Below are 20,804 nucleotides of genomic sequence, written 5' to 3'. Positions count from 1 at the left end.
ACGTTATCTATGGAAGCAAAGACAGTAATGTACGAAAGAACAGTTATACCAATGGGTATGAAGCATGGGTGGTGAATGTTGCAACAGGGAGAAGGCTGGAGGCAGAGATGTCGTGTCCAAGGGCAATGTGTGGTATGTATATAATGCAGAGAATCCGTAGTTTGGAAATTAGGAGGAGGTGCGGGGTTTGGACATTTAGAGAGAATGGAACAAAATAGAATGACTTCGAGAGCATATACAGTGGTACTTCGCATTTCAAACAGCTCCCAACTTGAACAATTATGTAAGTGTATTTTTGTAAGTGCTTTTGTAAGTGTATTTTTGGGGGTCTGAAACGGATTAATCTAATTTACATAATTCCTTATAGGAACAAATCTGTTTGGTATCGGCACTCAAACAGCCTTCTGGAACAAATTAAGTTCGTAACTCAAGGTACCACTGTAAATCTGTAGTGGAAGGAAGGCAGGGTAAGGGTTGGCCTAGGAAAGGTTGGAGGGAAGAGGTAAAGGTTTTATGTATGAGGGGCTTGGACTTCCAACAGGCGTGTGTGAGCATGTTAGATAGGAGTGAGTGGAGAAGAATGGTTTTGATGGCCTGACATGCTGTTAGTGTGTAAGAAGGGTAACATATATGAAGGGATTCAGGGAAACCGGCAAATTGGACTAGAGTCCTGGAGGTAGGAAGTACAGTGCCTGTACTCTGAAGGAGGGATGTTCATGTTGTAGTTTAACCGTAGTGTAGGCATGCCTCTGGCAAGACAGTGATGAATGATGATGAAAGTGTTTCTTCTGTTTTGGGTCACCCTGCCTTAGTGGGAAACAGCCAATGCATTAATAAAAAAAAATTGTACATACCTTATTTCTTTCTGCTTACCTTAGGCCACAGAATCAAAATAAAAAGGTAATCAAAAGGGATACTTGTAAAGGTTACATGCCTTGTTTGCATTACTCTTAATGCATCTAATGAAAAAGGGGTTGGCAGTGTTGAGAGCTTCCATGAGTGTTTGCAGAGAAAGTTGGAACTGTCCCGTCACAGTGTGTGGAGGTTTCCGACAACCAGGAAGCCGACCCTAAAACACAAATAAAATGCTGAATTTAAATTTGGCTTGTTAGATAAAAATATAGATATATATATCTACTTTAAATTGGAAATATATGCCAAAGAAACTGAAAAGCAGATAAGATAATGTTAGCTGATATAAGTTAATCCCATTCCACCTCATTACTGTATATGCTATAATTAAAGTGAGACAGGTATGGTTTTTCTTTCTTTTTAGGCCACCCTGCCTCAGTGGGAAATGGCTGATATGTTAAAAATATTTAATTAAAAATACACTTTACAATATCACCACTTAGAAAATGCAGGTCAGCATCCAGCATATGGTCGATTGGTAGCCATAGTTTGCAGTTTTGACAGCACGTCAATGAGTGGATGGATGTTAGGTTAGGGGAGAGGTTACAACATCCATCTCTGAGTAAAGAATTGTAAAAATGATACAGCTAAGGGAGAACTCATATTCAGAGTTACCTGTCTTGTAAAAGGCTTTACTAAGTTACCTGACCTGTGGAAGTATTTACCAAGTTACCTGACCTATAGAAGGATTTACCAAGTTACCTAACCTGCAAAAGGCTTCACCAAGTTACCTGACACGTGGAAGGATTTACCAAGTTACCTGACCTGTAAAAGGATTTATTAGTTACCTGACCTGTAGAAGTATTTACCAAGTTACCTGACCTGTAGAAGTATTTACCAAGTTACCTGACCTGTAGAAGGATATACAGTGGTAACCCGAGTTTCGTACAGTTCCCAACTCGAACAATTATACAAGTGTATTATTGTAAGTGCTTCTGTAAGTGTATTTTTGGGGGTCTGAAATGGACTTATCTAATTTAGAGTATTCCTTATGGAAACAAATTCGTTCGGTAACGGCACTTGAACAGCCTTGTGGAACGAATTATGTATGAAGCTCTGGGTACCACTGTACCAAGTTATCTGACCTGTAGAAGTTTATACCAAGTTACCTGACCTGTAGAAGCATATACAGTGGAACCCCGGATTTCACATGCACCGGATATCGGACATTTCGGATTTAGAACACTTTTTTTGGGTGAAATGCTCCGGATTTTGTACCTTGTCCCGAGAATCTCACATAACAGATGCATTTGCCCGCCAGGACACCACCTCAGTCTGGCTTTGTCACTGGTTGAGTGAGCATTCATCTGAAACATTTCGCAATTTTTGTGCTTGTTTATTGATTGCAACTGCGAAATAAGCCACCATGGGCCCAATGAAAGTTCCTAGTGCCAGCCCTTTGGTGAAGAAAGTGAGAAACACTAGAGAGAGAGATTGTAGAAAAATACGAAAGTGGCGTATGTGTTTAGCTGAGCTTGCCAGGATGCATGGGAAATCGAAATCAACAATCTGTTCCATCCTGGCAAAGAAAGTAGAAATCAAGGAAGCTAAAGTTGCGAAAAGGGTGAATATGCTCTTAGCTACATCAATCACCAGCTAAGAGTTATATCAGCCTGGGGAAATAAATGGCAATTAACATTTGCACCTGAGAAAACACAAATGATGATGATCTCTAGGGACCATGATGGCAATGCCAGTGCAGTAGTAAGGATGAATGGGAGGGTGTTGGCACCTGGGGAAGAAGTTCATATCCCTGGTGTGAAATCTGACTCCAAACTGACCATGAAAAACCACTTTGTAAATCTTGCAAACAAGGCAGCCAGGAAGCTTACAGCACTTCGCCATATCTCGCATCTGCTTGACAGCAGGGGTTGCAAGATTTTGTACGAGGCACAAGTACGTTCACACTTTGAGTATGCTCCACTTTTTTGGTTCGCCTGCCCCCCTTCTCATCTGCGACTGCTTGACAAGAGTAGAGAACAGAGCAAGATGTCTCATCTCTCGCCTGGACCAATCTTGAATAGATCTGTCATTTCAGCAGAGCCTTCAACACAGGAGGGATGTGGGTGGCCTTACTGTTATGTACAAGGCCAATATTGTCAAAGTACCACACTTGGATCCACTTCGAGGACAGCGTGAAGCAAGACGGGCAGAAAGCAGCAACTTCACTCTGGCTGTACCCTTCTCCGGAACATCACTTCATCCGAGATCATTTATCCCCAGGATGACTCAAGTACGGAAGACATTAATACAGCATTATGACGTCAACAAGATAAAGTCAGTTGATTAGATGAAAATGCTGGCCCATAGATGGCTCCAACTTCATCCTGTTCCTTACTTGTATGTCTCATAACAATAAAAATACTTGTATGTTTCATAACAATAAAAATACAGTGGTCCCTCGTTGTTCGTAATTAATCCGTTCCTGGAGCCATTACTATAAATGAAATTTACGATTTACGAATCAATTTTCCCCATAAGAAATAATGTAAATACAATTAATCCGTTCCTGACACCCAGAAGTATAAAAATTTTTAACATGAAATATACATGTAGTACATAAACAATACAATGGGAAATGATGAATGAAACATTAACAGCATAACACTTACCTTTATTGGAGATTCTTCTTAGTGTATGGGAGACTGGAGGAGGAGAGAAAGTGGATTGTTTATAGTCTGGAAGGGGAATCCCCTTCCATCAACACCTCAGGTACCATTTGCTTTTCACGAGTTGCTTCTCTTCTCTGTTTCTTAATGCCACTAGGACCACCTTGAGAGTCACTGGAGTCCTGTCTCACAAAATAACTGTGGAGAGAGCTCTGTTTCTGGCATCTCTTTAACACTTCCCTAAAATGGCCCAAGACTTTGTCACTGTACATGTTGCCAACCTGGCTTGCAACAACCTTGTTAGGGTGATGTTTCTCCATAAAGCTTTCCATCTTACCCCACATAGTAAAAATCTCTTTAATTTCTGAAGAAGACACCTTCTTCCATCTCTCTTCCTCCTCCTCTGCAGCAAGATTCTGAGCTGCGATGTGTTGCTCTTCCTGCTGAAGCTCTTGCAGCTCCTCAGTGGTGAGCTCTTCACTGTGGTCTTCCACCAATTCTTCCACATCCTCCAAACTCACATCCAACCCCATGGAACTCCCCAGTGCCACAATTGATTTTACAACAGACATAGGCTCATTAGGGTCAGTCCCAAATCCTTCAAAATCCCTCTTGTCGACACAATCTGGCCACAATTTTCTCCAGGCAGAGTTCAAAGTCCTGGTAGTCACTCCCTCCCAAGCCATACCTATAAGGGTTATGCAGTGGAGGATGCTGAAGTGTTCTCTCCAAAATTCCCTTAGGGTCAAGTGAGTGTCTGTGGTCACAGTCAAGCACCTGTGAAACATTGCTTTTGTGTAGAGTTTTTTAAAGTTTGCAATAACCTGCTGGTCCATGGGTTGGAGGAGAGGAGTGGTATTCGGGGGCAAGAACTTTACTGTGATGAACCCAAACTCCTCGAAGATTAGGTCATCCAAGTTTGGAGGATGAGCAGGTGCATTGTCCATTACTAGCAGGCACTTGAGATCCAATTTCTTTTCCAGGAGATACTCCTTCACACCAGGGCCAAACACTTCACTGAACCACTCGACGAAAATTTCTCTCGTGACCCATGCCTTACTATTAGATTTCCAAAACACACACAATTTACTCTTCATAACATTGTTTTTCCTGAACACTCTGGGATTTTCAGAATGGTACACTAGTAATGGCTTCACTTTGAAATCCCCACTAGCATTAGCACAGAACATTAGCGTCAGCCTGTCTTTCATAGGCTTGTGTCCTGGCATTGCCTTTTCCTCTTGTGTAATGAAGGTCCTCTTTGGCATTTTCTTCCGAAAGAGGCTTGTTTCATCACAATTGAACACTTGTTCAGGTTTGTCCTTCAGCCTCTATGTACTCCTGGAATTCATGCACATATTTTTCAGCTGCCTTGTGGTCCGAACTGGCAGCCTCACCATGCCTTACCACACTGTGTATGCCAGTACGGTTCTTAAATCTCTCAAACCAGCCTTTGCTGGCCTTAAATTCACTCACTTCACCACTATTTGCAGGCAATTTCTTTACCAAATCTTCATGCAACTGCCTAGCCTTTTCACAAATAAACGAAGTCATAAGAGTATCTCCTGCTAATTGTTTCTCATTTATCCACACCAATAATAACTTCTCAACCTCTTCCAGTACTGGTGATCTCATTTTTGTCAGCATAGTTACTCCCTTTGCAACAACAGCATCCTTTATTTCATTTTTCTTGGCCACTATGGAACATAAGGTTGTGTAGGGTTTCTTATACATCCTAGACAGTTCGGCCACACTTGTACCACTTTCATATTGTTCAATGATGGTTTTCTTAAATTCAATCATATTTCTCACCTTCTTTACCACAGGTTTGGCACTAGGAGCTTTCTTTGGAGCCATGGTAGCTTATTTAGTACTTGCAAGCACTAAAATAAATGGAATATTATGAAATACTTCGCTGGAGCACGTGAGGGGACCTTCGCTCACCGGTAAACAATGCCAGACTGGCTGCCGCCCTGGCTCACGCCGTGGGTACGCGTCCCGGACGAACTACGACTCGCGAGTCAACCTATGAAAAGCGAGTCCATGTTTATACGAAAATACCCCTATGATTGGCGAATTTTACGATTGCCGGGAACTACGAAAAGCGGGGGACCACTGTACTTGTATGTCTCGTAACAATAAAAATGCTTTCAAATGCGCTGATGTAGGTAACAACTCTTAGCTTGTCAATAAAGTTAGGAATCCTTAACCTGTAAATAGCTTGTCAATAAAGCTAGGGATCCTTAACCTTGTCAAACCCTGTGTAAAAAAAAAAAAAGAGAAAAAAAAAGAGAGAGATCACAAAGAATCGAAGATGTGGAGTTGTTGTTTTTGGTGTGGATCAACGAAAAACAGTTGGCGGATCTCATCAAGAAAATGCCTGGAACGAGTGCTGCTGTTAGTGAATTTAAGACCAGCAAAGGCTGGTTCGACAGATTCGAGAAGCTTAGTGGCATAAACAGTGTTGTAAGGCATGGTGAGGCTGCAAGTTCAGACGAACATGTGGCCAAATAATTCATTGATGAATTCAAGGAGTACATAGAGGCTGAAGGATTCCTCACCCAACAGTGTTCAATTGTGATGAAACAGGCCTCTTTTGGAAGAAAATGCCAAAGACGATCTACATCACGCAGGCGGAAAAGGCACTGCCAGGACACAAGCCTATGAAGGATAGGCTAACTCTTTTGTTCTATGGTAATGCTTTTTGGGATTTCAAAGAGTCAACTGTGTGTGATGTGGAAAGCTAATAATTAGGTGTGGGTCATGAGGCAAATTTTCACTGACTGGGTCCATAAAGTGTTTGGCCCGAGTGTGAAAAAATACCTCCTGGAAAATAACTTGCCACTCAAGTGCCTCCTGGTAATGGACAATGCTCCTGCTCATCCTCCAAATTTGAAAGACCAATTGATTAGAGACTTCAGTTTTATAAAAGTGAAGTTCTTGCCTCGTAACACCACTCCTCTCATCCAGCCCACAGACCAAAAGGTCATTTCTAACTTCAAAAAACTACACAAAAGTAATGTTTCAAAGGTGCTTTGAAGTGACCTCGGACACTGACTTGACCCTAAGAGAGTTCTGGAGGAATCACTTCAATATCCTCCACTGCATAAGCCTTATAGGTAAAGCTTGTCAGGGAGTGACTTCCAGGACTTTGAACTCTGCTTGGAGAAAATTGTGGCCAAAATGTCTCCTCGACAAGGATTTTGAAGGGTTTGAGGCTGACCCTGACGACCCTATGCCTGCTGTGGAATCTAGTGTGTTTTTGGAGAAGTCCATGGGGTTGGAGGTGAGTGGCGAGGATGTGGAAGAGTTGGTGGAGGACCACAGGGAAGAGCTAACCACTGAAGAGCCACAAGACCTTCAACTGGAACAACAACAAACCGCAGCTGAGGAAATTGCTTCAGAGGAAGAGAGAGGGGAGAAGCTGCCTTCTTCAGTGATTAAGGACGTTTGTGCAAAGTGGAATGAGGTGCAAACTTTTGTTGAAAAATATCACCCAGATAAAGCTGATACAAGCTGTATCTGTAACATGTTCAGTGACAATACCTTGTCCCATTTTAGGCAAATCCTAAAGAGAAGCCAGAAACAGAGCTCTGTGGACAGATTTTTAGTGTGACAGAGGTCCAGTTCTAGTAAAAGACAAAGAAGGGAAGTAACCCCAGAGAGGGCTTTGATACCTTTAGTCCTTATGGAGGGGGATTCCCTTTCGAAACAATAGCTTCAACTCTCTCTCCCCTCCTGCCTTCTTCAATATGCCAACAAGAGTCTTCAATTAAGGTATGTAATATTCATTTATCATTAAAATTAGTGTTTTATATTTAGTTCTCATTGTTTTCTGTATGTAAAACTACATAGTTATTCTTTAAAAATTTAAGTTTTTGTGAATATTTTTGGGAGTCTGGAATGGACTAATTGGATTTACATTATTTCTTATGGGAAATATTACTTCGGTTTTCGTATGTTTCGGATTTAGAATGACTGTCTGGAACGGACTAAGTACAAAATCCAGGGTTCCACTGTACCAAGTTACCTGACCTGTAGAAGGATATACAGAGTTACCTGAAATGTAGAAGTATTTGCCAAGTTATCTGACTTGTAGAAGTATTTACCAAGTTAACTGAAATGTAGAAGTATTTACCAAGCCACTTGACCTGTAGAAGGATTTACCAAGTTACCTGATCTGTATAACTATTTACCAAGTTACCTGACCTGTAGAAAGATTTATTACAATTGCAAATTACTATTTTATTACACTCTCTCTCTATATATATACAACTTCAAGTAGCAGTGAATCCCAGACACATGGACACAGTAACCTTTCTAAATATAACAATGGTTATAAATGACCATAATTTTTAAAGGGGTGGACCGGTAAGCCAGCAGAAGGCCTCGGTCAGATGACCAAAAGCTCCAAAGGCGGGTCATCATCTGACTAAGACCCGCGTCAGGAAACATTTGTCCTGTTTCCTGACGAACCTTACCTAACCTAACCTTTCTTTAATAACACTTTGATCTCAGTGGAGCTTTGTCATGTATCTGACAAAGTGCAAAATGTTGCTAAATCATGGCTTACTCTATGTTTTTTTAATATGCCATTTGTCAGCTTTTAACCAAGTTGCAATATTGAAATACACTGTTAGTTACTCAGATATATCCACACACTTGTTTGAGATTGACATAAACAGCCACTCATAACCTTGGGCTGGTCACAAAGGTAAACTAACACTGTTCTAAGCTTAAACACTTCAGCTGTATTGTTACGTGCAACAAAACTAAGATTATCCTTGACAACCTGAAAAACTGAAGCAGTCATTTCTTCAATGGATATTAAATTTCTTACTAATATCTACTGGGTATTTCAACACAACCCAACTAATTGCAGAGAAATAAAATAAAAATTATCTGTTACTGAAGCATCAACACCCACAACCACGTCATTCATTTTAATATTACCCATGTTCCACTGCCAGCAAAATCACATTAAACCATACCATGGGTGGGGTTTGAACCCGCGGTCAGAGTCTCAAAACTCCAGACCATCACGTTAGCCACTGGGCCAGCTAGCTTCAATACGATTCGCCCAACTAGGTATATTTCTACACCACAAGAAGGTTAGCATAGGCCCCATTGTGACCACAAATACAAGTTTTTACAGACGAATCTCCCACTAGCATGGCCATGATGAACTCTAGCTCAAGTTCCTTCAAAGCCGTCAACATGACTCTCAAAATCGTAATGACATGATTGCAAATGAACCATACCAAGGGTGGGGTTTGAACCCCACCTCTATTTCTACAATATGTTTTCCATTCTATCAAATGAGACCAAGAAAACGAGAATACAACCATAAATACTATACAAAAATAGACCACAAAGTCGGCATCTTAATTTAAAAATATGATCAGTTTTTTTTCTCATTATGCACTGCGTGCTGCAGGATTTTTTTTATATGGGGCACACTGACCCCACAGACCCATTCTCTCACATGTGGGCCTACCAGCATTCTCCTGCTTGATTTGAAGCCGTTAGAATTTCTGAGTATATATACATCAAACACAGTGGCTCGTAAGACGTATATATATACGACCGAAACAGTCAAAGGGTTAAGGGCCACCACTGAGAGAAGCCATGTTGGTGGCTTCTGCCACCAACACCATCACACTTAAACAATGTGTGTAATTTATAAATCAGAAATATTTACATTTTAATTTATAAATAAGAAATACCGTAGGGTCCCACTTGTACGGCGGGTTAGGTTCCAGACTGTCGCCAGAAAGCAGGCATCGCTGGAAGGCAAAACGCCATTTTTTTTCCATTCATAAATGCACATAAATGCAAGACAACAAGTTTACACTAAATTATATTAAGTTAGTAATAGAACTAGGCATTAAAAACACACAAAGTAAAATACATTCACAGTAAATTCATTACTTATCTTTGTAGATGAATGGTTCAGAGACCCAACATGTTGATAAATTAGACGCATGTGCAACTCTTGGGTATCTTTATTGATACCCAAGAGTTGCATATGTGTCTAATCTATCATTACTTATCTTATTTGTAGGAAGTCAGGTGTAGGTAGCCCTGGCTCCCCGTCTCATACTTAATATACAATATTTAAAACATCCCAGAGAGGTAAAATACACATACAGTACACTCATTATTTACCTTAAAATATGTGTAGTCTTAACCCTTTCAGGGTCCGTCCCCTAGATCTACGGCTTTACGTTCAGGGTCCAAACCGTAGATCTACGTCATGAGCTCAGCTCACTCTGATAAACTGTGAGTGGTACACTTGGGCCTAGATATGAGAGAATACATCTATGTGGTATGTGTGCACCACATAAAACAAATCCTGCAGCACACTGTGTATAATGAGAGAAAAAACTGAAACCAAGATTTTCGATTAAAACAGCAACTTTGCAGTGTTTTTTCGTATGTTTTTTATAGTTGTATTTGCAATTTCTTGGTCTCATTTGATAGAATGGAAGACATATTATAGAAATAGAGATGATTTTGATTGGTTTTAGCACTGGAAATGGTGTGAAACTGAGCTCAAAGTAGAGGAAATGTTAAATTTTTGCCGATGTTCGAGAGTAAACAAACGACCTCACACGTCTAATACATGCCAGCTGGTGGGTCTAATATACATTCACAAATGTGGTGATGATATTTATACAATTGTTACAATATTGCATAACAGTAAATCTTCCATTTTTTGGTGTGAATAAAAATTCATTATGTGAATAAAAAATCAAAATAGGATTTATTTGTAAAGCCTCAAAACGTAACTAATGAACAGAGGAAATGTTAGTTTAGTGCCAGGAATGCCTACATTGTTTATTCTGGACGCTATTTTGAAATTGGAATATTTTGAACTTTGTGTTAAATTGGCCAAATTACCAATTTCCGATCACTTTATTTTGTAGTTGAAACAGTTGACTTGGCGATTTCTTGTGCTCAATCGATAGAATAGAAGTAATACTAGTAAAATAGCTAAGAATTTGGTCAACTGGAATGATGTAATTGGCCTAAAATGGGAGTCAAAGTCGGCAAAATCGCCGATTCGTAAATATCGCTGACACATCAAAATTCGCGAGAGCATAATTTCATCAATTTTCCATCAAATTTTGTACTTTTTGTTTTATTGCCTTCACAAAAAGATTCTCTACCATTTCATAAGAAAAAATAACAAATTTTGGGGGGGAAAATTCTTGGACACTGGGGCACCACTTCAGATTTTGGTCTTGGACCCTGAAGGGGTTAATATAGGAAGAGAGGCGAGTAGTATTTATATGTAAGAAGTCTGTGTAGGTAGCCAGTAGGTGTAGCCCAGGCGGGCTACACCTACCGGCTACCTACACTGTGGGCCAGAGCCATATTATTAACATCGACATACCTTGTTCACTGAGTTTAATCATTTCTAACAACTACCTTTAGATGCCATCATAAATGAAGGTAGAAGTAATGAATAATTCATGGCGAAAATTGTAAACAAAAAATGGAGTGAGGGAGTGGCTGGGCCAAACACAGATACATACACGTTTTCTCTGATGGCTGAGCAGAGAAAACATAATGTTGTCCCTCCACCCGGCTACCACACAGCTCCACAAGTATTATTATCAGAGCACACATAAAATATGCAATAAATGCCAGACAACAAGTTTACACTAACTTATATTAAGTTAGCAATAGAAATATGCATTAAAAACACAATAAAAGGTAAGATACACACAGAGTACACTTATTACTTACCTTAAAATATTAATATTAATGTGTGAGAGGTGAGTGGCAGGGTGTTTATTGAGTAAAACCAGAATGGCACACCATCATCCTCTAACTTGGCACTTAAAGCAAGAGACTTATGACTCCTCTTTTTATCACAGCTAACCTTAGACGCCATCGTCAATGAGAGCCAACTAGTTAACGAAAGAGTAAACAAGAGAGAGAACAAGATACAGAATTCAGACAATGTAAGAACACAAACTGAACAGGTAGTGGGTGATCACTTGGTCAGGTGAAATAAATGTGTATTAATATGTGTCTACTTTTAGTTCATTCACGTACGTTTGTAAGAGTTTGTAGAACATTTACCTCAGGCACAACACCAGACACAAACATCTCTATGACATTTCCCGTGTCCGACTAAACCTTTACAAAAATTCAATATATGTCAAAGGCCCTAAAATCTAGAACACCCTACCTGAAAATTCTAAAACTGCAGACACATTCATCACCTTCAAAACTACCATCAGAAAACATCTTATCTCCCTGATACACCCTGTCAACTAATTACACGAATACCACCTGGTGGTTAACACTTACACTCACTCACCCATTTGACCATAAACAGAAATATCAATCTCAATCTCAAAATAATGTATCTTAACTAGTCATAAGTTGGCCTGTGATACTCCAATACTGAAACTAAGTATAGTGCCAAAACAAAAGCATTCACAAACTCAGAAACTAGTATTTAGTCACTTAGCCATAATACCAACTTACCTCATAATTTTGTAATATTTTAAACTTAAGATTTAATTTAGGTCTGCCCGAAATGCCTAGCCATGCTAGGTGTTCTAGTGGTACACTCTGTAATTATTATTTTACTACATGTAAACCACACAATAACCAAATTCTGTAAACTCAGCATTATAATCCTTATAGAGAATAAACTTTGAATTTGAAATTTGAATTTGAATACTTTTTTATTATAATAATAAATACCTCACAATACAAATACTCTTACATTGTGTACAAGTTGTGCAAGTTAGTACAGAATAAACAAACAGCAACACACCATTTTCAGAGTGAACGAAGATGATGATAATAATAATAATAATAATAATAATAATAATAATAAATGCAGCAGCGAGGAGACGGTTGGAGGCAGTGGAGATGTCCTGTCTAAGGGCAATGTGTGGTGTAAATATTATGCAGAAAATTCGGAGTGTGGAAATTAGGAGAAGGTGTGGAGTTAATAAAAGCATTAGTCAGAGGGCAGAAGAGGGGTTGTTGAGGTGGTTTGGTCATTTAGAGAGAATGGATCAAAGTAGAATGACATGGAAAGCATATAAATCTATAGGGGAAGGAAAGAGGGGTAGGGGTCGTCCTCGAAAGGGTTGGAAAGAGGGGGTAAAGGAGGTTTTGTGGGTGAGGGGCTTGGACTTCCAGCAAGCGTGCATGAGCGTGTTAGATAGGAGTGAATGGAGACGAATGATACTTGGGACCTGACGATCTGTTGGAGTGTGAGCAGGGTAATATTTAGTGAAGGGATTCAGGGAAACCGGTTATTTTCATATAGTCGGACTTGAGTCCTGGAAATGGGAAGTACGATGCCTGCACTTTGAAGGAGGGGTTTGGGATATTGGCAGTTTGGAGGGATATGTTGTGTATCTCTATACGTATATGCTTCTAAACTGTTATATTCTGAGCACCTCTGCAAAAGCAGTGATAATGTGTGAGTGTGGTGAAAGTGTTGAATGATGATGAAAGTATTTTCTTTTTGGGGATTTTCTTTCTTTTTTGGGTCACCCTGCCTCGGTGGGAGACGACCGACTTGTTGAAAAAAAAAAAAAAAAAAAAAAAAAAAAAATAATAATAATAATAATAAATATTATTATTATTAATACTAATAATAATTAATTAATACTACTAATAATTTTTTTTATAGGTAGTAGGTTGGTAGACAGCAACCATCCAGGGAGGTACTACTGTCCTGCCAAGTGAATGTAAAACAAAAGCCTGTAATTGTTTTACATGATGGTAGGATTGCTGGTGTCTTTTGTCTGTCTCATAAATATGCAAGATTACAGGTACGTCTTGCTACTTCTACTTACACTTAGGTCACACTACACATACATGTACATGTTTATTTATACACACTCATCCACACTCATCTGAGTTTTCTTTGATTTTATCTTAATAGTCCTTGGTCTTATTACTTTTCCTTTTATATCCATGGGGAAGTGGAATAAGAATCTTTCCTCCGTTAGCCATGCGTCTTGTAAAAGTCAACTAAAATGCCGGGAACAATGGGCTAGTAACCCCTTTTCCTGTAAAGATTACTAAAAAGAATAATAAGAAGAAAATTGTCAAAGTGGGAAGTCTGAATGTGCGTGGATGTTGTGCAAATGATAAGAAAGAGATGATTGTGGATGTTATTAATGAGAAGAAGCTGGATGTCCTGGCTTTAAGTGAAACGAAGCTGAAGGGGGTGGGAGAGTTTCAATGGAGAGGAATAAATGGGATTAGGTCAGGGGTTTCAAATAGAGTTAGAGCTAAAGAAGGAGTAGCAATAATGTTAAAGGATAAGATATGGCAGGAAAAGAGGGACTATAAATGTATTAATTCAAGGATTATGTGGAGTAAAATAAAGATTGGATGTGAAAAGTGGGTTATAGTAAGCGTGTATGCACCTGGAGAAGAAAGAAGTGTAGAGGAGAGAGAGAGATTTTGGGAAATGTTGAGTGAATGCGTGGGGAGTTTTGAATCAAGTGTGAGAGTAATGGTGGTTGGGGATTTCAATGCTAAAGTGGGTAAAAATGTTATGGAGGGAGTAGTAGGTAAATTTGGGGTGCCAGGGGTAAATATAAATGGGGAGCCTTAAATTGAGCTATGTGTAGAAAGAGATTTGGTAATAAGTAATACATATTTTATGAAAAAGAGGATAAATAAATATACAAGGCATGATGTAGCACGTAATGAAAGTAGTTTGTTAGATTATGTATTGGTGGATAAAAGGTTGATGGGTAGGCTCCAGGATGTACATGTTTATAGAGGGGCAACTGATATATCAGATCATTATTTAGTTGCAGCTACAGTTAGAGTAAGAGGTAGATGGGAAAAGAGGAAGGTGGCAACAACAAGTAAGAGGGAGGTGAAAGTGTATAAACTAAGGGAGGAGGAAGTTCGGGGGAGATATAAGCGACTGTTGGCAGAAAGGTGGGCTAGTGCAAAGATGAGTAGTGGGGGGGTTGAAGAGGGTTGGAATAGTTTTAAAAAATGCACTATTAGAATGTGGTGCAGAAGTTTGTGGTTATAGGAGGGTGGGGGCAGGTGGAAAGAGGAGTGATTAGTGGAATGATGAAGTAAAGGGTGTGATAAAAGAGAAAAAGTTAGCTTATGAGAGGTTTTTACAAAGCAGAAGTGTTATAAGAAAAGCAGAGTATTTTTTTTTATTATTTATTATCACACTGGCCGATTCCCACCAAGGCAGGGTGGCCCGAAAAAGAAAAACTTTCACCATCATTCACTCCATCACTGTCTTGCCAGAAGGGTGCTTTACACTACAGTATATGGACAGTAAAAGAAAAGTGAAGAGAGTGGTGAGAGAGTGCAAAAGGAGAGCAGATGATAGAGTGGGAGAGGCACTGTCAAGAAATTTTAATAAAAATAAGAAAAAATTTTGGAGTTAAACAAGTTAAGAAAGCCTAGGGAAAGTATGGATTTGTCAGTTAAAAACAGAGTAGGGGAGTTAGTAGATGGGGAGAGGGAGGTATTAGGTAGATGGCGAGAATATTTTGAGGAACTTTTAAATGTTGAGGAAGAAAGGGAGGTGGTAATTTCATGCACTGGTCAGGGAGGTATACCATCTTTTAGGAGTGAAGAAGAGCAGAATGTAAGTGTGGGGGAGGTATGTGAGGCATTACGTAGAATGAAAGGGGGTAAAGCAGCTGGAACTGATTGGATCATGACAGAAATGTTAAAAGCAGGGGGGGATATAGTGTTGGAGTGGTTGGTACTTTTGTTTAATAAATGTATGAAAGAGGGGAAGGTACCTAGGGATTGGCGGAGAGCATGTATAGTCCCTTTATATAAAGGGAAAGGGGACAAAAGAGATTGTAAAAATTATAGAGGAATAAGTTTACTGAGTATACCAGGAAAAGTGTATGGTAGGGTTATAATTGAAAGAATTAGAGGTAAGACAGAATGAAGGATTGCGGATGAGCAAGGAGGTTTCAGAGTGGGTAGGGGATGTGTAGATCAAGTGTTTACATTGAAGCATATATGTGAACAGTATTTAGATAAAGGTAGGGAAGTTTTTATTGCATTTATGGATTTAGAAAAGGCATATGATAGAGTGGATAGGGGAGCAATGTGGCAGATGTTGCAAGTATATGGAACAGGTGGTAAGTTACTAAATGCTGTAAAGAGTTTTTATGAGGATAGTGAGGCTCAGGTTAGGGTGTGTAGAAGAGAGGGAGACTACTTCCCAGTAAAAGTAGGTCTTAGACAAGGATGTGTAATGTCACCATGGTTGTTTAATACATTTATAGATGGGGTAGTAAAAGAAGTAAATGCTAGGGTGTTTGGGAGAGGGGTGGGATTAAATTATGGGGAATCAAATTCAAAATGGGAATTAACACAGTTACTTTTTGCTGATGATACTGTGCTTATGGGAGATTCTAAAGAAAAATTGCAAAGGTTAGTGGATGAGTTTGAGAATGTGTGTAAAGGTAGAAAGTTGAAAGTGAACATAGAAAAGAGTAAGGTGATGAGGGTATCAAATGATTTAGATAAAGAAAAATTGGATATCAAATTGGGGAGGAGGCGTATGGAAGAAGTAAATGTTTTCAGATACTTGGGAGTTGGCGTGTCAGCAGATGGATTTATGAAGGATGAGGTTAATCATAGAATTGATGAGGGAAAAAAGGTGAGTGGTGTGTTGAGGTATATGAGGAGTCAAAAAACGTTATCTATGGAGGCAAAGAAGGGAATGTATGAAAGTATAGTAGTAAAAACACTCTTATATGGTGTAGACAGCCTGTACTGTCTGCACAGACAGCCCATGCTGTCTGCCAGCTTAGTTCATATTTCGCGCCACTCAGGTGCTGCCCTCTGTAGCCAGGCCTCTAGGTAGGCACGCCAGCCTGTCGGCCCATGCCTCGCACTCACTCACACAGCGGCCTAGCAGGAAGACACAAGTACTCCCAGCTCTCTCTCGTGGGCATGGCCCTCCCGGGCCATGGGCACAACACAAGCCTGTGTACCCACCACGACTTAATAAACAAAGAAGCCTCCGAAGACGTATCATTAACCACCCGCTTGCAGCACCTACCAAACAAACCCGTTATAATGGTACCAGCGGTGGTCGCAGTTGTGTTTACCCTATCACCTCATCCACTTCACTGGATCAATCTGTTCCACCAGTTGAGGAGAAAGACTTAGCTCCCACTGACTTCCCAGATGAAGTCAAGCATTTGTTGACTCTGTTGAACAAACGTCGTAAAGCCATTGCTTTACCAGGTGAGAAGATGGGTATAACGAACTTATTGTCCCATCGTATTCCACTTGAACCTGGTACTAGACCTATCTACATACCTGCATACAGAATGCCTCATTCACAAGTTGCTGTCGCAGAAGAATTGATCAATCAAATGCTTGATGATGGAGTTATTGCACCTAGCAATTCACCTTGGAATGCACCCTTGATACTAGTACCTAAAAAGGATGGTACTTGGCGCCCAGTGATTGACTTTAGGAAGTTAAACGCGAAAACCATTCCAGATCGCTTTCCACTCCCTGTACTGGGTGATCTTTTACGTAATATCGGAGATAACAAAGTCTTTTCAACCCTGGATTTGTTACAAGGGTTTTGGCAAGTCCCTCTTCATGAGGACAGCCAAGAGCTAACTGCATTCTCCACTCCTACAGGTCATTATCACTTCCTCCGTATGGCGTTTGGATTACGATCTTCCCCTATCACGTTCTCAAGGCTCATGACTAATATCTTTAGAGGTCTCATAGGTAATGCACTTATGGTGTACTTAGATGACGTAATCGTCATGTCTAAAGACGTGGATACACACTTGAAAAGACTTGATGTAGTACTTGGTAAGCTTGAAGAAGCCAATTTAAAGATCAAACTGTCTAAATGTCAATTTTTCAGATCAGAAATTAAGTTTCTTGGTCACGTAGTCACTCCTAGAGGGGTTACGACTGACCAAAGTAAAGTAACTGCAGTACTAAATTTTCCAACTCCCAAAACTGCTGATGCCGTAAGATCCTTTGTGGGCTTAGCAGGTTTTTATAGATCTTTCATTGCCAATTTTTCTTCCATAGCTGCTCCTCTAACTGAGTTGCTTAAGAAAGATGCTCCTTTTGTTTGGACCTTCCGTCAAGAAAGAGCATTCCAAACTCTAAAAGAAAAGCTAACATCTGCTCCAATTTTGAAATTTCCAGATTTTTCTAAGCCCTTCTATCTGACAACTGATGCTAGTTCAATTGGCATAGGTGCCATACTAGCTCAGAAGACCGATGGCAAGTACAACGCAGTTGCATTTGCTAGCCGAGTCCTTACAAAGGCTGAACGTAATTATACAGTAACTGAGCAAGAAGCTTTAGCAATAGTATGGTCTTTAACCCTTTCAGGGTCCAAGGCCCAAATCTGGAGTCACGCACCAGTGTCCAAGAATTTTCAAAAAAAAAAAATTTGTTATTTTTTCTTATGAAATCGTAGAGAATCTTTTTGTGAAGGTAATAAAACAAAAAGTACGAAATTTGGTGGAAAATTGATGAAATTATGCTCTCGCGAATTTTGATGTGTCAGCGATATTTACGAATCGGCGATTTTGCCGACTTTGACTCCCATTTTAGGCCAATTACATTATTCCAAACAACCAAATTCTTAGCTATTTCACTAGTATTACTTCTATTCTATCGATTGAGCACAAGAAATCGCCAAGTCAACTGTTTCAACTACAAAATAAAGTGATCGGAAATTGTTAATTTGGCCAATTTAACACAAAGTTCAAAATATTCCAATTTCAAAATAGGGTCCAGAATGAACAATGTAGGCATTCCTTGCACTAAACTAACATTTCCTCTGTTCATTAGTTATGTTTTGAGGCTTTACAAATAAATTCCATTTTGATTTTTTATTCACATAATGAATTTTTATTCACACCAAAAAATAGAACATTTACTGTTATGCAATACTGTAATAATTGTATAAATATCATCACCATATTTGTGAATGTATATTAGACCCACCAGCTGATGTGTATTAGACATGTGAGGTCGTTTGTTTACTCTTGAATATCGGCAAAAATTTAACATTTCCGCTACTTTGAGCTCAGTTTCAAGCCATTTCCAATGCTAAAACCAATCAAAATCATCTCTATTTCTGTAATATGTCTTCCATTCTATCAAATGAGACCAAGAAATCGCAAATACAACTATAAAAAACATACGAAAAAACACTGCAAAGTTGCTGTTTTAATCGAAAAATCATGATTTCATTTTTTTTCTCTCATTATACACAGTGTGCTGCAGGATCTGTTTTATGTGGTGCACACATACCACATAGATGTATTCTCTCATATCTAGGCCCAAATGTACCACTCACAGTTTATCAGAGTGAGCTGAGCTCATGGTGTAGATCTACGGTTTGGACCCTGAACGTGAAGCCGTAGATCTACGGGACGGACCCTGAAAGGGTTAAAGCACTTCCGAGACATTATTTATCAGTACTCTGTTCATGTCTTGACAGACCATGCTCCACTGATACCCTTATTCCAGAACAAACAACCTACTGGAAGGTTAGCCAGATGGACCTTGACTATCCAAGAGTTCAATCCCACCTTTGAGCATTTACCTGGCAAGTCAAATGTAGTCGCTGATGCCTTATCACGACATGTTAGTATAGTAACTGCAGACCCTCCATTTAGTGCTGAAGATGTAAAGAATGCTCAACGAACAGATCCCATGTGGTTTGGTGTGATTCGATTCCTGCTCCAGGAAGATCTTATTCTGACTGTGAAGCCACCAGCACCCATCAGTGACTTTGTCATGAACCAAGAATTACTGTATCGAACAGCCGAGTTGGGTACTCCTAGCAGAAGAGTATACCAGTTAGTAATTCCACAGTCACTAGTGAATGTAGCCTTACAGCTAGTTCACGATGTACCAGGTGTTGCACACCCTGGTATGGATCGTTCAGTAAAACAAGCCAGATTGAAATACTTTTGGCCTCGTATGGCAACTGATATTTCTGAGTATGTTAAGAAATGTAGTGTCTGCATGCAACATAAAGGTAATGCTAATGGTCCTAATCCAATCCAAGTATATCCAACTACTAGCGAACCGTGGGAAAGAGTTGCGCTAGATTTGTTAACTAATTTCCAATGTTCCCTCCAAGGTAACAAACATCTGTGTGTTATGGTAGACCATTTCACCAGATATTGTGAGCTAGTTCCTATTGCAGACAAGACTGCCGAGACAGTAGCTAAAGCGTTTAAAGAACGCATTATCTGCAGGCATACCACCCCTAAGTCACTAGTAACAGATAATGGAGGTGAATTCTGTAATGAGATTCTTGAAAATTTGTGTACCTTGTACAAGATCTCTAAATCCACCATTGTTCCTCATCATCCTGCCAGCAATGGGTTAGCGGAACGAACCAATAAGAAAGTACTTGATGTCTTGAGAGCCACTATCAATCCCAACAGTGAAACTTGGGATGAAGTTATACCTGATGTGCAGTGTGCTATAAATTCTGCTTACAATGTTTCTATAGGTGACACTCCACATTATGCATTGTATGGTGTAGATAAATGTTTGCCTTATGAGTTGTTATATTCTAATCCGAAACCAAATTACAACCCTGATGATTTCATAGCAACTCGTACCAGCTTAGCTCAAAGTGTTTTTAGAAGAATCCGTGAAACACTTCATAAATCAACAGCAGAATTTACAAGAGTCGCAAACACTCGAGCAAAGCCATCCAAAATCAAAGTAGGTTCGAGAGTTATGCTGATTAACTTTAACAAAACGTCTGCAATGCCAAAGCTTGATCAAAAGTTTGTTGGTCCTTATCGAGTAGTTGAACATATCACTGGTAATAAGTATAAGGTTAGAGAGATTAGTACTGGTCAGTATAAAGAATAGCATTTAGATCATATGAAGTTAGTATGTGATGATAATGATGTTCCAACCCAGACTAATGTGACAGACTCTGACAATCCTCCTGATCCTGTACTCTCTTCCTCGGATACTCAGTCAGACGATCAACCTGAATGTCATTATTCCCTACGTACACGACAGGTATTGAGAAATCCTCAAGTATCATTTGTAACATCCAATTCAGATTTGCCTCAAATACAGCATGAGTTAGCCAATGCTACAGAGTTTGATCCTCCCAGAGATGACACCCATTCTGCATATGTCAATCTCACCCTAGCAGAGTTGGGGTTAAATGTAAATAACCTGTATAGATGAATAATTACAGTATCAACTTATCAGTATTCAAGAATTTTTTTTTGTGTTCATGTTCTCTCCGCA

The 20,804-nt window shown here is 39.6% G+C and overlaps 1 protein-coding gene across 4 annotated transcripts in view; it reads right to left on the bottom strand.

The window, feature by feature from the left end:
• The window catches only part of LOC128686671 (unconventional myosin-IXb), an 857,686-nt gene that overhangs the window by 455,952 nt on the left and 380,930 nt on the right, over nt 1–20,804 (bottom strand). For all 4 annotated transcript variants that reach the window (XR_011391908.1, XM_070084324.1, XM_070084325.1 and 1 more), the window contains exon 14: nt 935–1,069. Coding sequence is in view for 3 of the 4 variants with exons in the window: in XM_070084324.1 (XP_069940425.1) it covers nt 935–1,069 (135 nt within the window). In the remaining variant the exon portion in view is untranslated. The remainder of the gene's footprint in view (nt 1–934; nt 1,070–20,804) is intronic.

The sequence above is a fragment of the Cherax quadricarinatus genome, chromosome 12, assembly GCF_038502225.1.
Source record: "Cherax quadricarinatus isolate ZL_2023a chromosome 12, ASM3850222v1, whole genome shotgun sequence".
NCBI lineage: Eukaryota > Metazoa > Arthropoda > Malacostraca > Decapoda > Parastacidae > Cherax > Cherax quadricarinatus.
This window is presented reverse-complemented; position numbering and strand designations above follow the sequence as displayed.